A 22,061-nucleotide genomic window follows, 5' to 3' on the forward strand; every position below is an offset into this window, starting at 1 on the left:
ACCTCTGTCCAGGAACCATTTTCTGGGCATTTCATCCCATTTTTCTTCTCTGTCAAACCCCAGGGTTAGTAGAAGAGATCCTTTATTGTCTTAATAGACCAAGAAATTAAAATACAGTAGATGTGCAAGGTCAGATTAAAGTCATGTCTCAAGCTCTTTTAGATTACTAACAGGAAGTCATAGGCACACAGAGGAGATGCTGCACAGCCTGACCTCATCTGTATGGCTTTCACTGTGCAATTCTTGCTTTTATTGAACAAAAATAAAAGGAATTTATCTCAGATTACACAGATAATGCCTATCTCACTGCTGTTCTGCCCAGTTGGCTACTGCTTTCATACTTCTGTCTTTCTGGGTCAGTCTCACATAGTATCAACAAGTGAAAATTCACTCAGGTCACTGGAATTGATTTATAGCCACAAGAATGTGGATTTTGCCTTTGTTTTCCTTTGTACTACTTCCCCACTCCCCTTTTCATCTTACATTTTCTCAACAGTAATTTTTTAAAGATTTTTTTTCCCTAGAACTCTGAGGGTTCATGTGCCTGGTAGTGCAAAGGCAGATACAACTGACTTCAAAGAAAGGCCCAACGGCAGAAGTGGCTTGTGTTGTATGGGTTTGGCCTGCTGAGTTCATGAAAGCAAAGTTTCATCTGTTTTTTGGATTGGGCTCTTGACCTGCCATAAAAATAAATGATATCTTCTACAGTTATTAAATGGTAGACTGTTTCTTGTTACTACTGTTGTAGAAGTGTCTCTTCCATATGCCTGTCATTAAAAATAATAAATTGGGCTCCCTTATCTTATGGAGATCTCTTACTTTACCCCCTTGTTTTGGTCTCTTGTTCATTTCCATTTATTGTTGCTGACAGACTTGCACAGTTTGGATTAAAACAAACTGCAGCAGCCCTTCTCCCTCTTACAGAAGAAACACTACCAATTCACACCTTCTTCTGATATGTGCTTTACCAACTGTGCTCTAGGAATGTGTAGTGGGAGTAATGTAAAAAATCCTGCATAACATGGGAGGACTTCCGTACAAAGATGGTATTCCTGCTACTCTTCACTATAGTTAGAGCATTACTCAATTTCTTTTTTAAAATGCTGTCATTTTGTGTTGCTTTTTGCTATTTAATTCTTAAATATATATGTTATATATATTTATTATATATTCTTAATGCGCCATGAAACTGCAAATGTCTATTTGTACCGTGCAATAACTAAGCAGGGTCTTGAGTGTTTTAGAGATTGAACACCACCAACTGCAAGGTCACTTTTCTGAAATGACCAGTTATCAATTATTACTAATATTTTCCCTGCAGTCACATTACTGATATACAGCTGATACCTAATAGCAGTCATGGTCCTCTAGATTTAGTTCTTATGCTTCCTCCTACACTGAGCTTTGCCCTTCATAGTGACTGTACAACAAGACACAGAACTCTTTTTGATTATTTATCAAATAGTTGCAACAAATTCAGCAGACCTCCTTCAGTTTCAACATGTAAATTGAAAGAATTTCTTATTCTAAGGCTGGGAAATCACAGGTTTTGCTGTACCAGAGAAGAAATCCTTTATCATATCCCACACCCAGATGACAGCTATTAAGAATATTGGCATTAGTTTCCTTCTAACAGACAATCAAAAGCCAAGTGCTGCAAACACATATTAATGGGTATGGTGATTAAAGCAGGACTTACTCAAAATAGCATGGGAGCAACCTATTCAACAGGCAATGTGACACTTTGCACTAATGTCAAGGTCCACAGAGGTCCACAAAGACACCTCACACACCCCATTGATGTTACACCTTTAACTCTCATGGTTAAAAGTCACTCGTGCACTTTTCTAGATAGCAACTCATCCAAAGACACCTTCCATCTTGAATTTTTGTCATTTCCATCCTTTTGTTGTGGTTAACTTAGTCCCTTTTTCCTAAATTCTTCTTCTGTGAAAAAAAAAAAAAAAAAAAAAAAAGTAAATTTTAAAGCCCTTAGTTCCTTTCTGTTTGACAAGACACATTAAGCTATATTTTAGATTGTCTTCTTAAAGTAGCATTATGCTGTTTTAAATCAAATTTGAAAAGCAAAGCTTCTCAGGGTATATAACTGATCACTGTGGTCATATTTTTCTTTTATATTAGCCACTATGATCCTATTTTCATGTCAGAAATTACACTGTTTCTGATGTTCTGCTAGTCAGACATTAAAATGCTCTAGGAAGTCATGTTGGAGAGTACAATACGAATGTATTAGTCACTTACATGTGCTGAAATGTTATCCAGGAACATTTCTCAACTTCTTCTATATAATTAGCCACTCAGACTCCTCGAAAAAAAAGAACAACTAATTCATGGACCAAACAAATACAATCAACAATGGTTTTCCCTTACAATCAAGTGAAAAAAAAAAAAGGGGGGGGGGGGGGCAAAATATTTTACTTTTATTTTTTACTTCCATTTTTCACATTCTGCTTTCTTGCTCTCAGCTGTAGTTGTGTTTTCAGTGTGTTTGGCAAATGATCCATAAGCTCAGTCCCTCTGCTATCAAATATAAGAACTTAATCTTGCTACCATTAACTGGAATAGGTGTGTAAGCTGGCTTAGTTGCAATTACATGGACAGTCATATGAAAACAAACAAACAAAATAAAATGTAAATTAATATTATCCATGGTTTTAGCTCTGTTTATATTGAATTCATCTGCTGAGCATTTCTTTACATTTCCTCTGTGGCATTTCCATGCATTGTTCCACTCTCTCCCTAGTGTTCAACCAGAAGGACAATGGGAGAAAGTAGTTCCATATTTCAGCTCTCTGTACACAAATGGAACCAGCCCAGGCATTTCTTTTTATTTTATTTTTTATTCCCCAAAAAACTCCCAGGGCAGGAAAGGAATGCTGGATCAGGCCTGTCCATAGTCGTGTGTTCCCGAGCATCCCACAGAGGGATGTTGTTGCTATTATTTTAACAGCAGATCTTTGCTGTTGTTGCTATTTTAATGGCAGATTTTAAAGCTTCCGCTGACATTGGTACAGACCCTGAAGCTCAGCTAGAGAAACAGAGGTGGTGAGCAGATGGTGATACAAAGGAGGAATGTTGTATCTATAAATATACTGGTGAAATTCATATCCAGTGCTCCATGGAGGAGCCAACAAACTGCACTAAACCCTTAATGCAGGGTTTAAATTAGTCTTATGTGGTAAGTGGGTTCTTAATCTGGGTTTCCCTGCCAGGGAGATTTTCACTCATGGGATCTAGCTATTTATAGAAAATCACTGGAAAAAAAAAAATGCAAGTTTATTCTGCATTATCATTAGAAAAATGTTAGCATTTACCAAATAAGGGGAAACATTTCCCTCTGACTTGTCAGAGCATCTAAAGCATCCCAAGGGACACGGCAGTGGTGAAGGCACATCCATCTCCAGGAAAATGTTCCTGAATGGACTGTGTGAATCTACATTAAGACAATGTTACAGTGAATCAGTTGAATGTGTGACAACTCAAACCTTCTCCCAGAAAAAAAAAAGCAATTAAAATGATATTCAATAAAACTCAAGACTGTTTTGATGATACAATTTAATACTCTGAACTTCTCAAAGCAAGAATTAAGCCTGAAATACTGCATTCAGATGGTATTCTTAATTTTGCCATATTTAAGTACATTTTAGTTATAGGATGATGGGTCATACATACAGAGTTTTACTTATCACTTATTTATATATCACTGATGGAATACTCAAATGCTGCCTGAAACAAAATGAACAGGTTCCTATACATCTTGGCTTGGGGCTGACAGTTCAAGCAGCCTGTAAGTGGCAGGACCTGAAGCCAAGCGCAGCTCCTTGCTGTCCTCACCCCCCTTCACCCCCACCATCAGGACGTGCAATTTCCTCTAACCTGAGCAGCACAGCAGATCTGCAAGACATGTCATGGACATCTGTGTGAATCTGCAGATCCTAAACCAGGAGTAATGAGTTTGGTCATTTTGTTTATATCTCCAGGTGCTGATTTGATGGCTAATCATGGTATGCTGCACTTCATTAACTATTTCTCTACTTGTCAAATATTATGAAAGGAAATCAAGTATTGTAAAAAGGAAATCATTTGTTTAGAAAATCTTTGTCAGCAGCAAAAGGGCACAGAGGATCAGTGGGTACCATTTTACCAGCAGTGCATTAGCATTACGCAATTGGTTTTGTTTCCTAAAGTGGCACTCAGATCTAAACATTGAAGAATGAATCTGCACAAATAACAAAAGCTGTGTGGAAGTGTGAAACTTTTTTTTTTTCACTGTCCTTTCATAAGCACATAAAATAACTCTAGCCTAAAGCATCTCCTTTGAACCTCTAGCCTAAAGCATCTCCTTTGAACACTGGAATGAAAAATCTAAGAGGAGAGATTGTTCATCTATGCATCAAATACTTTGGTTATATTTCTTTGGAAATGAGGCTCACAGGGTTCCATCAGCTGGCCAGTTTTCCCTTTCCTCTTAATTTTCTGGACCCACAGGTCCAGATTGACTCACTGGTCGGCTTCAACCAAGTTTGACAGAGGGACAGAGGTCTCAAAGCGATACAATTTCTGCAAATTCTGTGAAAATCAATGGCTAAACCAAAGAAAAAAGAGTACAAATTAACACCCCAGCTGAGAGACCATCTTAGCTTCTTGCTCTGTGTACTCATCCAGGCAGGACATGCCGAGACAGAGAAAATGCTTATTTTACAAGGTCTAAATACTAACATCTTGTCTGTGCTCTGCAAATGGCTCTCAATAAAACAGCTGCACTACTACACTAGAAGAGACAACTGGGCATAAAGATTGCTTCACTTCTCCATAAATTTCCTGCAAATTAAGCCCAACAACTGAGTAATAGCAAAACTCCTTTTCTCAGTTTTTATCTCAGGTTGATACCCAGAAAAAAAAAAGAAAAAAAAATATAATTTCTCACCTAACAGCTCAGTCCCCTATTATTGCTGTTCATCATGTTGGGTCTGACGGAATTTTGTGCACTGTCTGTATCCAAATCTGCCAGATGACAGTGGGTTTACACTCAACCAGCTCTAGCACAATTTAAAGTTAGTATGCTAGACTAGAATTTTGCGTTATGGTCATGCATGCTAGTATCATACTTAAAATCTTAATATCATTTTTGAAAGTATATATATATATATTTTCAGTTTCAGGTGCAATTTAAGCTTACAGGTTCAAGTAAATGCATGAATTGCATCTGATGTATTTTCCAGCTCCCAGTGACTTCAGTGAGATAACTTTTCTGAATAAGGACATACGACTGGACACAGTTTCACTTTGCTTAACATTCTGTCTTGTGCTGCCACCATGGAAGGTTTATAAAAACAGGCAGTTTCTAAATGAACTTAAGTTCCTGCACCAGAACTGTCAAATATGCAAAATTAGATCACACACTAAGAGAACTAAAATCAAAGTCCCACTGCCATTCAATGGCAAGCAACAAAAGGGCTCAACAGTTTTATGTTGAAAGGAAAATACAGAATGAAAATAAGGAATCTGATTCCTCACCTCACAACTACAATCATTTCGATACACATCGTTTTAATGGTTAGTTCTGCTTAAAACTATGTACTTACAAGATGAAAAATTACATTCCTCTCTGACGGGTCTGTCTCTTCCTATAGCTACACATCTAGAGTTTCTATAATTTAAGAATTAAAGAAATGTATTTCACTCTACATCCTGTATTGCGTACTTTGTGCCACTGACAGAACTCTGTGCAGTTTCCATTTCCCCTACAATTAGGCGCTGATCCTACAAACACATAAATATGAGCTCACCTTTCCTGCTGGGAGTGATTTCAGTGGGAGACTCTCAGCAATGAAGGACATGAATACATTTTGGCAGCATCAGGGCCTCAGATATCAAGGAGGAAACTGGCTAACAGAAACCACCTTTGCAAACACAATGAGGGGAACAGGAAAGATCCCAGGAACAAAAATTAAAGTTTAATACACTTTTAAACGCCAGCCAGTGTATTTAAAGGGAGTGTTGGCAGAAGTTGGAAGATTTCAGAACAGATCAGGCTTTCTTAAGTGCAAGTCGAGGGTGTCCCTTTAAGGATTTATGGCATGGCACAGACCAGGGTTTGCTTAGTTTGGCTTTTACTAAACTATTATTTTCTTTTGCTAAGAGATTCAGCTACTAAAACCATAGCTTTTTCTTCTTCACAGCTGTTTGCTCCCATACCATTGAATATTTTCCCTCCAGCTTTTGCCCTTGCCTTGCTCAAGGGATGTAAATGATGCAGGAATTTCTGCTGCTCTGCTTCAGTTTAGCCGAGTGATAATCTTAGGCAAACGCTTGAAATCTGTCTTTCATTAAAAGAGGTTTTTGCACTTCTGTTTAACATGGGGAATTTTTTGAATTGCCCTTCTAAGAGAGAATTTCACCCCCACTTTTGCCTTGAGGGAAACCCTTACTGCCACAAATGTATCTGCTGGATCCATGGGAATACTGTTGTTGTTGAGAGGCTCCCACCAAACACAGCAGACAGTTTGACATTCGTGTCCTAGGTCCTTACTTTAGTTACTTGCTGCAAACTAAAACGGATAAATTGATGGATAAAACAATGCTTCTCCCACTGAAAAACAAGGCAATGCTTTGCTGCCATAGACAAAAACAGGTGTTCAAATTCCACAGTAAAATGAATGCCATTGCAGGAAAGAAATGGAAGTTGCTTTCATTACCAAATGCCTGAAACTTCTTCCAGAGTAGGAGTCTCCTACTTCTAGCCATCAAATATAGTACTAGTATTGAATAGTTATTGCCATAGTAAACTGTAAGTGCAAAACAGGAACATAAAAGATAGGGATTTCTAAAATGTTTAAAATAAGTTAAAAGTTTAAATTCAGGACTTTAGTCGGCCCAGAAAATGATTAGACTACAATCTTATTCAAATATATACATAGATATACACTCAAAATATTATTAGTATAATATACTTAGTATCTAATATTAAAAGTCTACCTATATAGAGAGACTTACACACAACTTAAAGAAAGTGTATGACAAGTAAAATGGTATGTGAACCCAGATGATTTGCTGTTCACTCTTGGACAGTCACTTTTACTGAACTGGTAAGTGCAACAAGAACTTCTTTCCTGCAAAAAAATCCCAGTTCTTAACAAAAAAAAATCAGAGAGAGAGAGAGAAAGAGAGAGAACGACATTCACTAAAAATGGGTAATATTAGGTATTTGGAAAAAGTCGTTGCCACTGTTAACCTTCTATTTAAATACAATAATAGAATGGGCTAGAGTTCTCAGCTGTTTGCTGAATCTAGCCCAAAACAGGTATCTATGGATCCCTCTGAAGAGAAACAAAAGAAATTGAAAATTTAAAATAAGTTTTTAAAAGTTGTGCCCTCATTAAAAAAAAAAAAAATCTATGTCTAATTGAAGAGAACAAAACTGTTAGATCTACAGTTTTGAAAATGCTGCATGCACAGGGTTCAATTACTGACTGATTCCTGCTGTTTTCTTACTAAATCAGGAAGAATTTTGGGCCAACAATTTGAATTGGGAATTCTGTTACTTTTAACCAAAGAAGGAACATGAAGAGAAAGATATAACGGAGCTCTGCAGACTCAGCCCTCTTGCTTCAGATTGCTGTCTGCATTCACAAATGAGAAATTACTGCTTTCTATTCCCTTGCTTATTTTTAAGATATACGAGATGTAAGGGTTTTTCTCCCAGTATCCGAGATAGATTAAGGGGAAACATATCTCAGGAATTTTCCACTATATTTCACAGCATATTCCTTTATAAAATGAAGATCTAACCTGTGATTCATTGTGCACTGAAACAACACAAGACCTCTGTTCTACTTCAAAAATCTGTACTTTCATTATTTCTTCATTCTTCACTTAAGGTTTCCCCTGAGCTGAATTCCGAGTTCTTGCTCCAATATCATCAGGGGTCCCTTTGAATTTTTTACTAAATGATGTAAAACTCAACCCACAAGTAGAATAATGACAAATTCTGGTTGAAGTCCCCATTCTCCTCATGACAGAGATAGCAGGGAAGAGTTAAGAACATTTGACATGCTGTGCTCAAAGCAGCAAAGTCTGGCACACTAAATGAAGATCACATCTCACTATGTACATGGGAAAAAATTTAGCCAACCACAGTGTAAACGGCTGGTGTAAATGCTGTCTTATTAAAGGAAGGTGACTAACCAGCAACACCTTCAAAATATTATTCTTTTTACAACTGCAATGTCCAAAAGCCCTCAATGTGGATTGACACTCCACAGTAATGTTAAACGCAAGCAAAACAGAAAATTGGGCTGTTCCAAAGAGTCAACAGCCTAAGTATGTGTAACATCCTAAATGCTGACAATGAATCATCTCTTGCCTCACAAATAATGTGAGATAAGCATCCCGAGTTATAGAAGAAAAAGTGATTTACGTCATGGCTCAGACTCAGAAAATATTGACTGTGACTCTGTCATAAAGAAAAAGGGAAGGGGAAAACAAGGGGAAAAAAATTGTAAAGAGAAACACTTGCATTTTTCAAGAAAAAAAATAACCAAAATAACTAGTATATGCTTCATTTGATGACCATGTTAATAATAAGCTTTTCCTTCCCATTTATCTGTAGAACAAACATCACTGTGTCATTGCTATAGTGAATAGCAACTATTTGGTTCAGGACTACCAAACATTTTCATGAATACTCAGCAAGTGACTGAATTTTCATAAATAAAATAATTAAGGGTCAATTCTTGATTAAATATTTTCATTTGGCTAGAAATTATTGTAATAAGAAAACTTTATTGCTATTCATAATTCTTCATTTATATTATGAGGCCATCATCAGTCTACATGAAAGAGCAACATTCCCAATAAATTCTGCTGCTGTACAAAAAAGATGCCTTCGTCCTCCCTCCACCCTCACCCCCAGGAAAGACACACAAATAAATACAATAACAAGTAGAAATTCAGAGCAGAGGGAGAGCCTGAATCATCTGTAGTAGTTGATTGTCGTAAGTTTAATCGCTTCCTTAACAATAATAAATGTGCTACGCATAATTTAATTAGCAATCATAAACTGCCTGTAGGTATATCTATATAGTAAGTAGCATTGCAAGAATGAGTAACACATTCTGAAGGGAACTTAATAACTCTTCCGTATGCTGATAATTTAAATGTGAATAATATAAAGAACAGAAATACCTGACTTTTATACACAAAGAAAATCAATATTGTACAGCCAATGCACCAGCATGATAACGTAAACCTAAAATAATTTCATGTGAAACATAAACTCCTATGGAGTTCACTGTAAGGGAAAATGATTAATTTAAAGGACTCCAATTTCTCCTGAAATGCCTGATTTTTTCACATCAAAACACGGACAACAAAGACCATGAGAAGAAAACTTAATTGGTTGTGTTAGTTTTTTTGTTTCCTTCTTTCTTCCCGAAAGCTTCTGCCTCTTTGAGAGGTTTTCTCTTTTTCCACAGGCCTCTTACATATCTAAGCTATACCAAACGATTGTGCATTTGTCTAGTATAATGTATTCAGTTGCTTTCCGACGCCTTCAGAAACTCTTTTGGACCATAACTGTATATTGCATCTCAAGGAGCCATGCCATTCAGTATTTTGGGGGAAGAAAACATGAGACTACCCACATGCAAGCGGTAAGTCTGAAAAGTCTCTAATTTCTCCTCGTGCTGCAGCTAGCTGCTGGGGTAGAAAATGAAACCCTGAACACTCCCTTTCTTCCTCTGACCTTTTCTGCCTTGTTTCTCTCTCTTCTTCCCAACAGCACTCCCTTTTTCCAAAGTTTTTTCTGCCTTTTCCCCTGTTATCTCCTCTCCCTTATTTCATGACCATTTTATCCCTGCGAGGCTCATGCACAAGCACGTCTCGTCGTTGGAAGGAAGCTACCACAGCGGCCACCAGGTTCATTCACTGGCACGTGACATCCCTTGTCTCTTGTGCCACATGGCAAGAGGACAGAGGAAACAAACACCCCAGGCATTTTCCATTCCCTTTTGGGACTCATACGCTGTTTGGTTAAAGGCTACAACTGCACCAGGTTACTTGCTAGTGTGTCCTGTGTGCAGTCAACCCTCTCGCCATTTTTTTAAAAAATCAATTATTCCCCAATTACTCTGGATAAATGATGCTCAGCACCTTAATGTTACTCAAGCAATCAATCTTGAAACACTCTTAATAACATGCCACCTTACAATCAAATCTTTCATTCCAAGGAGCAGAAGGGGAGTTTTTTCCTCAAGCTTCATTATGTGGCTGTATTTCCACAAAAGCTATTAATTATTGACCATTTCTGTAGCTGCACACTGCTGGCAATCTCCACAGCCACCCTGCCTTTTCCCAGCCCAGGCGCAATTTCCTGAGTCCTGGAATAAACAGAATTGGTATGTACAGAATAATCCCAACAGTCTCTGCAAGGGCAAAGTGAGCTTTCTGCCACTCAGCCGGGGCTGCAGGGACCTGCACAACAGCACTCTGATGTTACAGTCATGTGTGGGTAATGCTCTGCAGCACTGAAGTGAGTAACGTGACTGCCTTGTCACTAGGCAGATGGAGACTTTGCTGGAGCTGTTTGATGATAAATGAAGACTTTTTTTTTATTTGCTCCAAGGAGCCTGGCACAGGAAACCCCAAAATCCTACCATAATAAATCTTCTATTTATCTTTTAAATTCTGAAGCAAAATAAAAACCATTAGGCACCCACAGCCATGCATTGTATTCTACATTTTCCGGTCTTTCTGCACCCCTCCAGCATAAACAGATTAAGTTTTCTGAAGCAAAAAGACAGCTTCTCAGTTTAAAAATAACACCCTTGTCGTCTTGTATGGAGCACTACTGTATTATATTACACAACAAAAAGGCAAGAACACTTAGAAACTGCAAAGACGGGCATAGTCAGAAGCCTTTATCTGATCCAGTCTGACAGTTTTCATTCTATCAAACATTTGAAGGAAAACTGAAGATGAAAGGAAAACACGGTCCTCCCACAGCATAAAAGTGGTCATCCCAGCATTAACCTCACAATCACAATTATTTTATTCTAACAGACAGTCACAGTATTCCAACAGACGAAGAAGAAGCTCCCACAAATAAGACACAGTGATCCCAATCCTGACAGCCCTGGTGTGGGGAGGCTACTTTCTGGCCATAACTGCCCGGAACGGGCATCCCAGAGCAGAAGAGCCAGAATCAAGCTGGGGTTCCAGATCCCCATGGCAATTGCACATTCTCTGTGCCACTGAAAACAAGATCACAGAAGCTGAGCTCTCAAAAGTCAGCACCATAAAGTGCTTTGAAATGTAGATGCTGAGCATCTTTCAGGATTTAGGCCCTAGTTTATCAGCAGCCTAATAAGTCTGCTTCCACATAACCTTTGCATTATTATATTTTGCACTGTCATAGGACACTTTCAGTGCCTTTGTTCATAATCTGGCAGATACCTGATAAATAAAAGAAGAAACTCAGGGAAGATCACATATTTGTAAAAGGATTTATCAATCAGAAATTTAGGATCGCACAAACCAATTATTGCATGATATTTTATTACAAGTTAGGGCATCAGCAGCAGAATCCAGACTTCATAGACAAAGTCTGCTTTAAAAACAAACAAATAAAAAAAAAAACAGCAGGAGTGTTTCTGTCAAGGTCTGAGCAGGTACAAGGGAATACTCGACAGGTCTTCCCCTACTGCCTTTTCACCCTGATAAGAATGACTGCTTAAAGCACAACAAACATACATTTTCATTTCACCAGTGCAAAGAGCATTTACATGCAAAACTGACAAAGGGATGCAAGGCAGCTCTGGGATAATTTTTTCATCAAACTAAGTGATGATAATAAAAATCATGACAGTAGCACCTATGCACAATTAATAACTGATCTTTTAAAGAATCACCTCAGTGGGATGGAGGACTGTCAAGTGGGGCAGATTGGTGAAAAAAAAAAAATCCATCTGTGAATCTCTCCGTCTGTTCCCAAGCTCCCTTCCTCCTCAGCAAATCCAAACCTACAGAACCGTTCTGCAGACATTTCTGGGATAAAACAGCAAGAACCTGCTTTTGAAGACTCCCTGACCTATTCATCCTGCGCACCATATATCATTAAATATTACCATATATTTCCTTAGAATTATTTTCTGTTTGTAAGCATCCACACAGTCAATCAACACTTTCAATATCTTAATTAGGAATACTGCTACTAGCTGATGTAGCTTCTTAAGATGTCTCTGATACACAGTTCTTTACTCTCATTAAAAGCAAAGGCATTCTGATATCTTCAGTTTCCCCTTCAGTTTTGGGGTAGATTTCTGATCAGGAAGTTCTCTATTTTCCAAAGCTTCAAAAATGACAGGCTTGGTTTTGTTAATTCATTGGTCATGGGAAAAATGTTCATGCTAGTCAAGAGTGAGTCCAGTAACAGCGTGGAGTTGCAGAACTGTAAGTCATTCATAATTATTCTATGTGCTCTGGCCCAGTGATTTTCAAACTACTTTTGCTGTGAATTCCAATAAAAGTGCTATAGGATATCGCACCTTTATATGTGCTATACATGATTTGCCCCATGTTTGTTCTTTTATTTATCGCGTATCTGCCAAATTAAGAACAAAAAGCATTGGAAGTGTCTTATGACATTGCAAATTCCCGTAATTTGTGTCAGTTCTTAAACAACTGGTTAAATACTCTTCCCAAAATCTTTTCCAAGAACTACATGTATGGACACCACTGAAAATGTCCGTTTAACAATACTTGACTATTTTCCATACTTCACAAAACCCAGAAGCCTTAAGAAGAATGAGCAGGTGCAGATAAACAGCAGTGAAACTGTCCACTGTGACAGGGACTGAATTCCATACTGCCAGAGTTTAGCTGGACTTTTTTTCCTTTTCTTTCTTTTTTTTTTTTTCTTTTTTTTTAATACAGTGAATTGACCAAGAAAACATGTCTTTGGAGAAATGAACTTATTTATGCAGAATTTGGCAAATAACAGTGTTAAAAGAAGAAAAACTGCTAAGTGGTTTAAAATGCCCAAATGCTTGATTTCATTATTACCTAAATCAAAAAGTCATATTTTTCCATTGCAAAATAATTTTAAAATGTATTTTTACATGTATTTTAAAATTAATTTAAACAAGGAGTTTTGGGGAACAATGTTAAATATGGTTGCATAATTCAAAAATGTGAAGCAGTTTGATTATATAAAAACAAATTTTTAAAGATTGACAAAAACCTGAATTTTTCTAGGAAGGAAAGAAAGGAGAAAGAAAGAGAGAAAGAGAGAAAGAGAGAAAGAGAGAAAGAAAGAGAGAAAAAGAGAAAGAGAGATAATTTTCACTTTCTTTTAGTTCAATCTCCACATGCAAAATCCTTCAGTGATGCAGCTCCAGGCAGGAGATCCCCCCCTGAATTCCTCTGGTGCTGTGAATCAGCGTGTGTGCTGACCCAGACATTTGCTATGTCCAGCCTACCCTCTAGCAGCTGTAATTTTGCACTTACACATATACAACAACCATTGGACAATTTATTGTCACAGGGGGTTGTTTCGAACAGTCCTTTCACCATCTACACAATACTTTCAGATAGATAGCTCAACTGAGCAAATGGCAAATGGAAATATTATTGTAACAAGTGCTTTTGTCACTTCTTGGATTGATTTACTAATTCATTGTATTCTGATCTTGCAGAATACGCAATTAAAAGATGCCACTGGCATGAATATTGCTGCTGGAACTTGAACTGGCACTGCATTTCCTGTCAGTTTTCAAATTTCTTACTCGACTTCCAAAGTGATTTCCATTTAATGTTACCATAACACCGCTGTATCTTTCCATAGCCCTTCTCACCAAAGTGTGCTACAGCTATTACCACAGGGAACACTTTATATTCTGAGAGAGCAGGTGCTTAGCAAGCAGGAAAGTTGGAGTTGTCACCTATACTAACCTGTGTTGGAGCTAAGCAGCGAAGAGATACACAAATCTATTTGGTGAAGGAAAAAAAAAATAAAGAAATAAAAAAGAAAGGAAAAAAAGGAAAAAATAATCTCAGCCTTGCTCTGGGCAAGGCTGGGCACTAGAGCGCTGTGGAGCCCCCAGATGCTTCCCCGTGCACCAAGGTGCCCACCGCCGCTCCTCCTGGGTGGACAGAGCTGCCACATCCTGATCACCTGCCTGAAAATCCGCCGTGCTTTTGCTGTCTGGATTCAAGCATAGCCTCCCAGCCCATTACTGCAAGGTAACCACATTGTTCAGTAAGATGTCAGAAAGCTAAGAGCGAGTACAAAATCCTGTAATTCCCTTAACAGGCACTAGCGAGCTTAGCCTCTGGGAAACTATTGATCTCTAAAACTTTGTCAGTTTTAGAAAACTTATGCCTCTTTCACTGAGCTTGATTTTATGTCACCAGTTCAAACTACAGATCTCAATACGGACATTTGGGGTGATTTAAATTGCATTTGAACAGATTTTACTTACAACAGGAACTGATGTAAACGCCATATGAGCTGTTCTCAATACATCCAGAAATTTTCCAAGTGCTCTCAGATTGATTTTAGTACTTTTTTAAACTACTGTATGCTTATTAATCTAGACCAGGATGCAGAAAAAAAATACATTAAAAAAAAATCTTTGAAGTTTGAAGACATAAGACTGCAAGCGTAGAGTCATACCAGAAGTCAGCTGATTAAAACAGGAATACTGATTTCTGTGAACAGGGGTGACTTGAGCGGCACTGACTGTGTTGTAAAACAATGCAAATGCTCTTTCCTGGATGTAGCACTCTTGGAAGGTATCTTTCGACTTTTCCATCTGAAAAAAGCATCAGTTTTCCTTAAAGACAGATATAGATAAAGCAGGACACTTCTGCCTGAGGAAAGGCTAGCCGGGCTGATATTTGATATAAGCGCTCAGTCCCAAGTGGGAGGAGGGAGAAGTGATTGATGGTTTGTAAGGAATTACTTGACTTTTGCTTGTAACAGAAGCTTTTTGGATTCTCCCAAAGTTCTTGTCAAAGACAAGAAATGTCTTTGGAAATAACAGCTTTTCCCTTCCCCGCAGATGCAACAAACCTGCGTAAGAATGGTGTAGATATAAAATACCTTTAAAAGAAAGGGAGACATTGTTTGACACGCTGCCTCTTCCCGAGTACTCTGCTGCTCTGCCAGGTTTGTCCCCGGGATGCTCTCTCTCACCTGCCGCCCGACTGCAGGGCGGGCAGTTCACCTCTTTGCAGGACGAGCTAAACAGACCCAGCGGCAGGAGCTCAGCGATTCAGCAGGACGCGCACCACCGCAGAGCCAAATCCTTCCCTCCCGATGACTCCTCGGGCTCCCAGGTCAGCGCTGACCGCACTTGTCCGGACCCCGGACCCTGGCTGGGGAGGGCACAAGCACCAGCCCTGCGGCCCGGGGGATTGACGAGGGTCGGGTTTTCACATTTCCTACCATGGGATGCGCAGACACTGCCCCTCGGTACCCCCTTTTCGAGAGGGAAGCCCAGCAGGTGGAATGAATTCACGCACACGCACGTCTGCTAGAAAGTCGTCGGGTAAATAAATCCCCTTCTCGAGCATTTCTGCTCAAAACTAAGCTAAGGCTCTCCGACTTACACCTCGGGGGTAGGGGGCATTTCTCATCAGCGAGTCTCAAGCACCACAATTTGGTATTATTGATAATTTGGTATTATTGATAACACCAAATCGCCCCACCGCAGGAAAGAGGTGACAAAAAGCCCTCTGCCAGCTCTTGAGACCCTCGCCCCATTCACCGAGCACTCCAACAAAAGCTTCAGCGAGAAGCTACCGAACCTGGCCGCTCCCTATTGAGCAGCCACTGGTCAAAAAATGGGGATTCATCTACACGAACCTTCAAAAGCACGTATATTTAAACAAACAAACAAACAAAAAAACGCATTTCCTCCACTCTTCCGACGCGCCTGCCCTCTCCAGCGGGTGGAGGGCTCCGGGCGCCCCGAGCCCCGCATCTCCGGGCGCCCCCGGCCCGCCGCCGGCCCCCGCTCCTGCCCTAGCTCCTCTGCGCCGTGCGGGAGGAGCGGAGCTCCGCAGGGGAGTGCGGGCAGGGCAGGATGGCCACTTCTGCCTCACCTCCGGGCCGAGGCAGAGCTTCGAGCCGCGAGAAGAGGAGCGGAGGGCTAGCTCTTGCCAGCAACGCGAGGCTCGCTCAGGCTCTCGGACTTCGAAGCGATGCTGGTCTTACGGATGAGTGGCTGTGCTAAACACGTTGCAGCTCCTTCCGTGCATGCCGGATTGTTTCCCCTCGCTGCAAAGCTTCGCGGCAGTTGATTAACGGCGCTTCAGACAACACACGGAACGAAAAACCATTTGTAACGCGATGTCTTCGCAGACCGACAAAAATAAAACTCTAGAAAACGTGCTGTGTTTGGTTTTTGTTTTTTTTTTTTTTTTTTGTAACCCGCGTGTTGGTTTTTTTTTTTTTTTTTTTTTTTAACACGCGATAAAAAAATAAGGATGGGGTGCGTGATGCGAAGGCTGGACTGGCGAAATTCGTTTCCGTGCACACCGCCGTGTTTCTCCCTTTGTGCGGAACGTGAGGGCGAAAAATTGTGTATTTTTATTCCCCACCCTGTGCTCTGCCTCCGAAGCGTGTCTTCCCACCGCCCGGGAGAGCAGCCGCGCTTCGCGGGGGGCTCCCCTAGACTGGGTCGGAGGGGGGGAAGCCTCCACCATCCCGCGCTCCTTTCCGCTGCTTCGCGATTAAAATCCGCACACGTGATTAAAATCCGGCTTTATCCTCCTTTTTAAACGAGCCTCGTAAAACAGCACGTTAGCTCTGGTGACGAGATTCACGGCCGGGGCGTAAATCACTCGGATGTGCTGGAGATGTTTCTTTTACAAACCCAGGCCATTTACCCGCTCGCTCTTCTCACCTCTCCCCACGCCACCTCCAGCCCGGCACCTTCCCCTCGCCTCTGCCGGGAGGCTCCCGGGCCCCTCCCCGGGCAAAGCGCTGCTCCCTGCGGCCGTGGGGCATGGGGAAACCCGTGCGAGACGTGGCAAAGGAGCCGGAGCCGTGCCGTAGAGAAATCTCCACGCCCGGAGCAGAAAAAGGAGGACGAAGCCTTCGTCTTCCTCGGATGGTGTTTGGTTTCCTGGGGCGAATGAATTTCGGCTTTGCGGTCCCTCATCAGCTCAAATCCAATTTTGGGGAAGGGTTCGATAAATCGGGCTGGACCGATTTGCTGTTTCCCACGCAAAATCAATCCCTACTTTTCCAGTGGTCCCTGTGATCCATGGGGCCTCTCTGTAAACCCGCCCGTACCAATAATATTTTCAGCATAAAGAGCAGCCCTGTGGTATTTCCTACGCTACCCAGAGCAGCGATTTTGAGTTTCGATCGTTTGGGACGCTAGAAAAACTCTCCTTTCTAATTTTTGGCATATCGCTGGAGATTTGGCAAGATTTAGATACTTTAGGTGTAAAGTTTGCTCTTAATTGGGTCTTGTAAAGATGGAATTTGGTGGCTATTATATGGCCGCTAATCAATTTTCACCCAGCAGCAAAAGTACGCTGCGGAGGCTTTGGGTTTAATGAAGTGACTGCGCAAATTACAGTCGGGAACTTTATTTAAAGTCTATCAACCTCCTAAAAAATGATTTCTCAAACTGTTCTTGATTTCCTTTGCTTTATGAAAAACATCACGTTTGCTTTCTAAGGTTTCAGGCATTTTAGCAGCTATTCTCTCCCGCTCTCCAGTCTGGCGCAGAGGGGAGTTTTCCGTTCCATTTTTTTTTTTTTCGAATTTATGGAGAAATGAGAAAAATTAAACTTCTAGATCAACAAAAAAATATATATCCCGTAGAGGGTGAAAATGAATGAGAAACGACTCTAAAAATAATAATAATAAAATAAATAAAATGAGGAAGATTAATGCGCCTGTCTGCTCTGTTATTGCAAAGCCGATTTTTGTCGTTTCGTTGGTGTATTTGTGATTTTGGACGAGGAACAATCTGAAGCCTTTTTTTTTTTTTTTTCCCCTATTTGGCGTTTGCTCTTTTGATCCTTTTTGTCCGTTCTCCTTCATGCCCGTCGCTCCGCTGAGCGAGGGGTACCAAGCGGAAGATTTTACCTCCGTCTCCTTATGACATGCACAGGGAAGAGCTGGTGCTGTTACAAGCAAAATGAAATGCCGTTCCTTGAGAGCGGAGCGGGGCGAGGTCTCCGCAGTTCCCGGTCTTTCGCTCCCTTCAAAAACACTTAACAGATTTTTTACAACAGCCTTTTTTTTTTTTTTTTTCCTCGTCGATCTCTCTGTTTTTCACGGCGGGCTGTAGGCAGCTGGCACAGTAATGTCGCGGGGAATCTCATGCAAAAATAACATATATAAAATATAGCATATATATATATAAGCATATATATATGTATATATATAAAAGGTATTTTCTTCTCCGAGTGCGGCGGAGTGGATTTGGGACGAGTGGAGGAGACCGCTGCCCTTTCTCTTATGGGGCGGCGAACAGAAATCGCTTGACCTCCCCCCCTCACCCCAACTATAAAAAAAGAAGTAAAGAGAAAATATTTGAAGTCCCCTTTTCTCCGCACACCACAACTGCGGGAGCAGCGCTGCTGGCTCCGTCCCTTTTCGCAGCGCTCGGGAGCGGGGCGGGGGACCGGGGGCGATGGGGACAGCCCGGGGAGAAAAGGACAGAGGACGGGGGGTGAGCAGCTCTAGGGCTTTGCTCTAGCCAAATGATCGCTCCACGCTACCGGCTCCCTTTCAAATAAAATAGTATTTTTAATATTATTGTTTTTCAAGGGGAGTCTCGTGCTCTGTCCCCACAAACATCTTGCAGCCGGCCCAGGGTCCGCGGCCCCGGCGCTGCTCCCCACGCCCCGGTTCCTCCCTCCCCCGTCGCCACCGGCCCCATCCCGGCCGCTCCGGTCAGCCCCGGCGAACCCGATCCCGGCGCTGCGGGAAGGATCGGGCACCCTCCCGGGGGGATGTGGGGGCTGTGTCCCCCGACCCAGCGGGCACCCAGCCGGTCGGAGAGCTCCGGGGCAGGGCGAAACGCGTGTCCCGGGACAGACGGGAAGCACCGCCGCGACCCGGCAGGCGCGGAGAGGGAGGAGAAAGGGAGAAGGAGGAGGCGGGGGGGTGCGCTCCGCTCCCGGGAGATCAAGGAGTCGGGGGGGAAAGAGCCGCGGTGAGGAGGAGAAAACTCCCTGTAAAGCTAAAATAATATAACGGTAATGGTAATAATAACAAAACCCGAGAAATCTCCTCAAAACGTGTCGTCCCGTCCCGTCGTCCGTCCCCCCCACCCCAGCCCCGGATGTTCTCGTGGAGCCGCAGCTCGGCGGAGCGGGGGCTGCCCCGGCCCGGGGAAGGGAGAGGGGCTGGAAGGCACTGAGAGGAGAAAGGAGTTGCACTAACCGGGGTTGAGGTCCAGGCACTGAGTCGGGTCTTCATTGTCCCCTAGCTGGCCATTGGGGCTGAGGCTTTCCATGGACAAATCCAGCCCCTTGTCCTCCCAGTCTCGGAGTTTCCTCTTTTTATTTGTCCCAATCAAGGCTTCTACCGAGAAAGCGTGCGCTCGGGAGCTGAGGGCCACCGCCGATCTTCGCCTCTCACTCATCTTATCCCCCAGCCCGGACCCTTGGGCAGATGAGCAACCAGTGGCTGGGAGCGCAGAGCTCGGGGACCAGAGGCAGAGCCTCTCGCCTCTTTCTCCCCCCACCCCTCCCCAGCTGCACCCCCAAGAAGAACCAGCCTTCAGTCTCCTGAAGGAACTACATGAGGCTGCAGATACTCCGTAGGCAGAGCCGGGAGGGTGTGCACAGCCCAGGTCCCCAGCACTTGCTCAGAGGGGCTGCAGGCTGGATTTCATCTTTTTTTTTTTTTTTTTTTTCCTTCTCCCCTTTCCTTCTGTCTCTCTCTGATTGATCCAAACTTCTGTGTTTTTTTTTTTTCTTTTTTTTTTTTTTTTCCTCCGAGAGTTGGGCAGGCTGCGTGCGCCTGTCAAGGAAAAAAATTAAAAAAAAAAAACGTCCCCGGCCAATCGGAGAGAGAGATCGGGAGAAACCCAAAAGCTGCAACCCAATGGGGAAGGGAGGGAGACTCGGGCTTCGGGGCTAGGAATTTTGGCCATCTGAGTCCTGGAGCACCAGCCGGGAGAATTAACTCTTTGAAGAGCGGGGAGCTGTTAGGAAGCACATAGCTCTAAATGCAGCGACGGAACAGCTCCGGCACTTCTCTCCGCCGCACCCACGTTTCCTAGGGGCTTCTGGTAACCAACCCCCTCTCAAATTATATATATATATATATAAACAAACAAACAAACAAAAAGTACTCGAAAGGGGCTGGGGGTGTTTTTAAAGCGTCATTCGTGCCGTGTTTTCCGAGAGCTTGCCGGTATTTGGCACTGCAGCGGGGACTTTTGCGTGTGTTGAAGCGAAATTTCAGCACGGTGCGTAGCCGGGCTGCGGGGGGGCAGACACCCAGACCCGGCAACACCGGCACGGGGAGCCTTTGGAAGGAGGGGTCGTGGTCTTTTATTTATTTATTTATTTATTTATTTATTTATTTATTTAGCTCCATCGAGAACAAATCGTCTAGGTACAGATCCCGGGCAGCTGCCTGGATGGTATCCAACATTTCATTTCGGCTCCCTCTCTTCGCTCTGCCCCCAAACCCTTCGGGCTGCTCACACACCCCTGGGTCGTGCGGGGCGCTGGGGGATCGCAGTGAAAAGGAAAACGGGGCTGCATTTGGAAAGGGGAAGGAAGCACCGTGATCGGACCACCGAAAAATACACGCGAAACACCGTCCAGAGAAAACGTAGTGGGGAAAGCCGCCGGGAGTTAAATCGATCCCAAGGATCGAGTAGAGAAAGGTTCAAAATAAACAATAAATAGTGATACAGTAAGGGGCGGAATTAGTATGGATCGAGCGACTCCGGAAAACCGGGAGAGAGCGCATGGCAGATTGAGGAAGAGATTATTGGGGGTCGGTGGCTCCCAAATGCTCCCCGAAGGCGCGGAGCTGCGCCGGGGCAGAGAGGAGGGACACAAGGGAAGGGGGTAGGTTGGGGGGTCAGTTCCTTTACCCCAGCCTCCCCACTGTGTTTGCGGGGTGCTGCAGAGCCGCCCGGGCGTCTCCCCCCGGCCTGAAGCGCGGGGTGGCGCTGGCACGGCCCCAGCCTGCCGGGGCGAGGAATTTCGGGGCGAGAAAGGAGCGATTTCTTCGGGAGATCCCGGGAAAGCTGAGAGTCGTTATCTAGGCCGAGGAGCAGGTTTTGTGCGTCCCCATCACCAGCCCTACACCCCCTCGTCCCCCCACCCCCACCCCCGCCGCTCCTTTCCCCTCCCCTCTGGAGCATCGCCTTTGACAGGTCGCTCGCAGAGGGCTCGGCGCCGGGCACGGCGGCCCCCCGGCACGGGGGTGCCCCCCAGGAGGGCCGAGGGGAGCCCGGAGAGCCGTGCCGGGGCGGGGGAGAGGGGAACGAAAGAGGAAGGCTTTTGGAAGGAGCCCGCGTTTTAAAGCGGGCTCCGGGACCGGCCGAGGAGCGGGGAGACGGGGAAGGGCGCACGGCTTTCGCCCCGGTCCCTCGGCTGCGCGTCCCACGGCGAAGGAGTGTCTCCCAAACAAAAACCCGTTTCTCTATTTCCGAAAGCCTCGGAAACACCCGCCTGGGAGACGGACAGCGAGGGAGGCTTTTATAGAGGCTGGAGGGAGAATTTAGAAAGAGAGCCCAAGAAAACAGATGATTATTTATAGCGTTTTAGCGAGAGGAAATGGTGTTGGAAAGGCAGGGCGATATAAACGAAATTCGGGGGCTGATGTAAGAGCTCAGAAACACAATTTTCCCGGGTTTAAGTGTGGTTTTACGGGTCGACGGTTTAAAGCAGCCCCGAGCCCTTTTCAGTCTCTTACCGCCGGCGCTGCCATCCGTCCGTCTGTCCGCCCAGCCGGGACAGAGGGACGGAGGCTTCGCAGCAGAAACGCGACCGAACTCCCGTGCCAACACGCCCCCTGACCGGTAGGCCCCAGGGAGCAGACC

The 22,061-nt window shown here is 43.3% G+C and overlaps 1 protein-coding gene and 1 long non-coding RNA gene across 2 annotated transcripts in view; one reads left to right on the forward strand and one right to left on the reverse strand.

Annotated features, from left to right (window-relative positions):
• The window catches only part of TBX15 (T-box transcription factor 15), a 102,039-nt gene extending 82,133 nt beyond the window's left edge, over positions 1–19,906 (reverse strand). The window contains exon 1 of the mRNA XM_048047647.2: positions 19,436–19,906. Within this exon, the coding sequence (XP_047903604.1) occupies positions 19,436–19,637 (202 nt within the window). The 5' untranslated portion in view covers positions 19,638–19,906. The remainder of the gene's footprint in view (positions 1–19,435) is intronic.
• A 19-nt stretch (positions 19,907–19,925) lies between these two features.
• LOC136791761 (uncharacterized) lies at positions 19,926–20,921 on the forward strand. The gene is made up of 2 exons (XR_010834344.1): positions 19,926–20,288; positions 20,594–20,921. It is a non-coding gene; the product is annotated as an uncharacterized lncRNA (long non-coding RNA).
• The last annotated feature ends 1,140 nt before the right edge of the window (positions 20,922–22,061 follow it).

The sequence above is a fragment of the Anser cygnoides genome, chromosome 1, assembly GCF_040182565.1.
Source record: "Anser cygnoides isolate HZ-2024a breed goose chromosome 1, Taihu_goose_T2T_genome, whole genome shotgun sequence".
In the NCBI taxonomy this organism is placed as follows: Eukaryota; Metazoa; Chordata; class Aves; order Anseriformes; family Anatidae; genus Anser; species Anser cygnoides.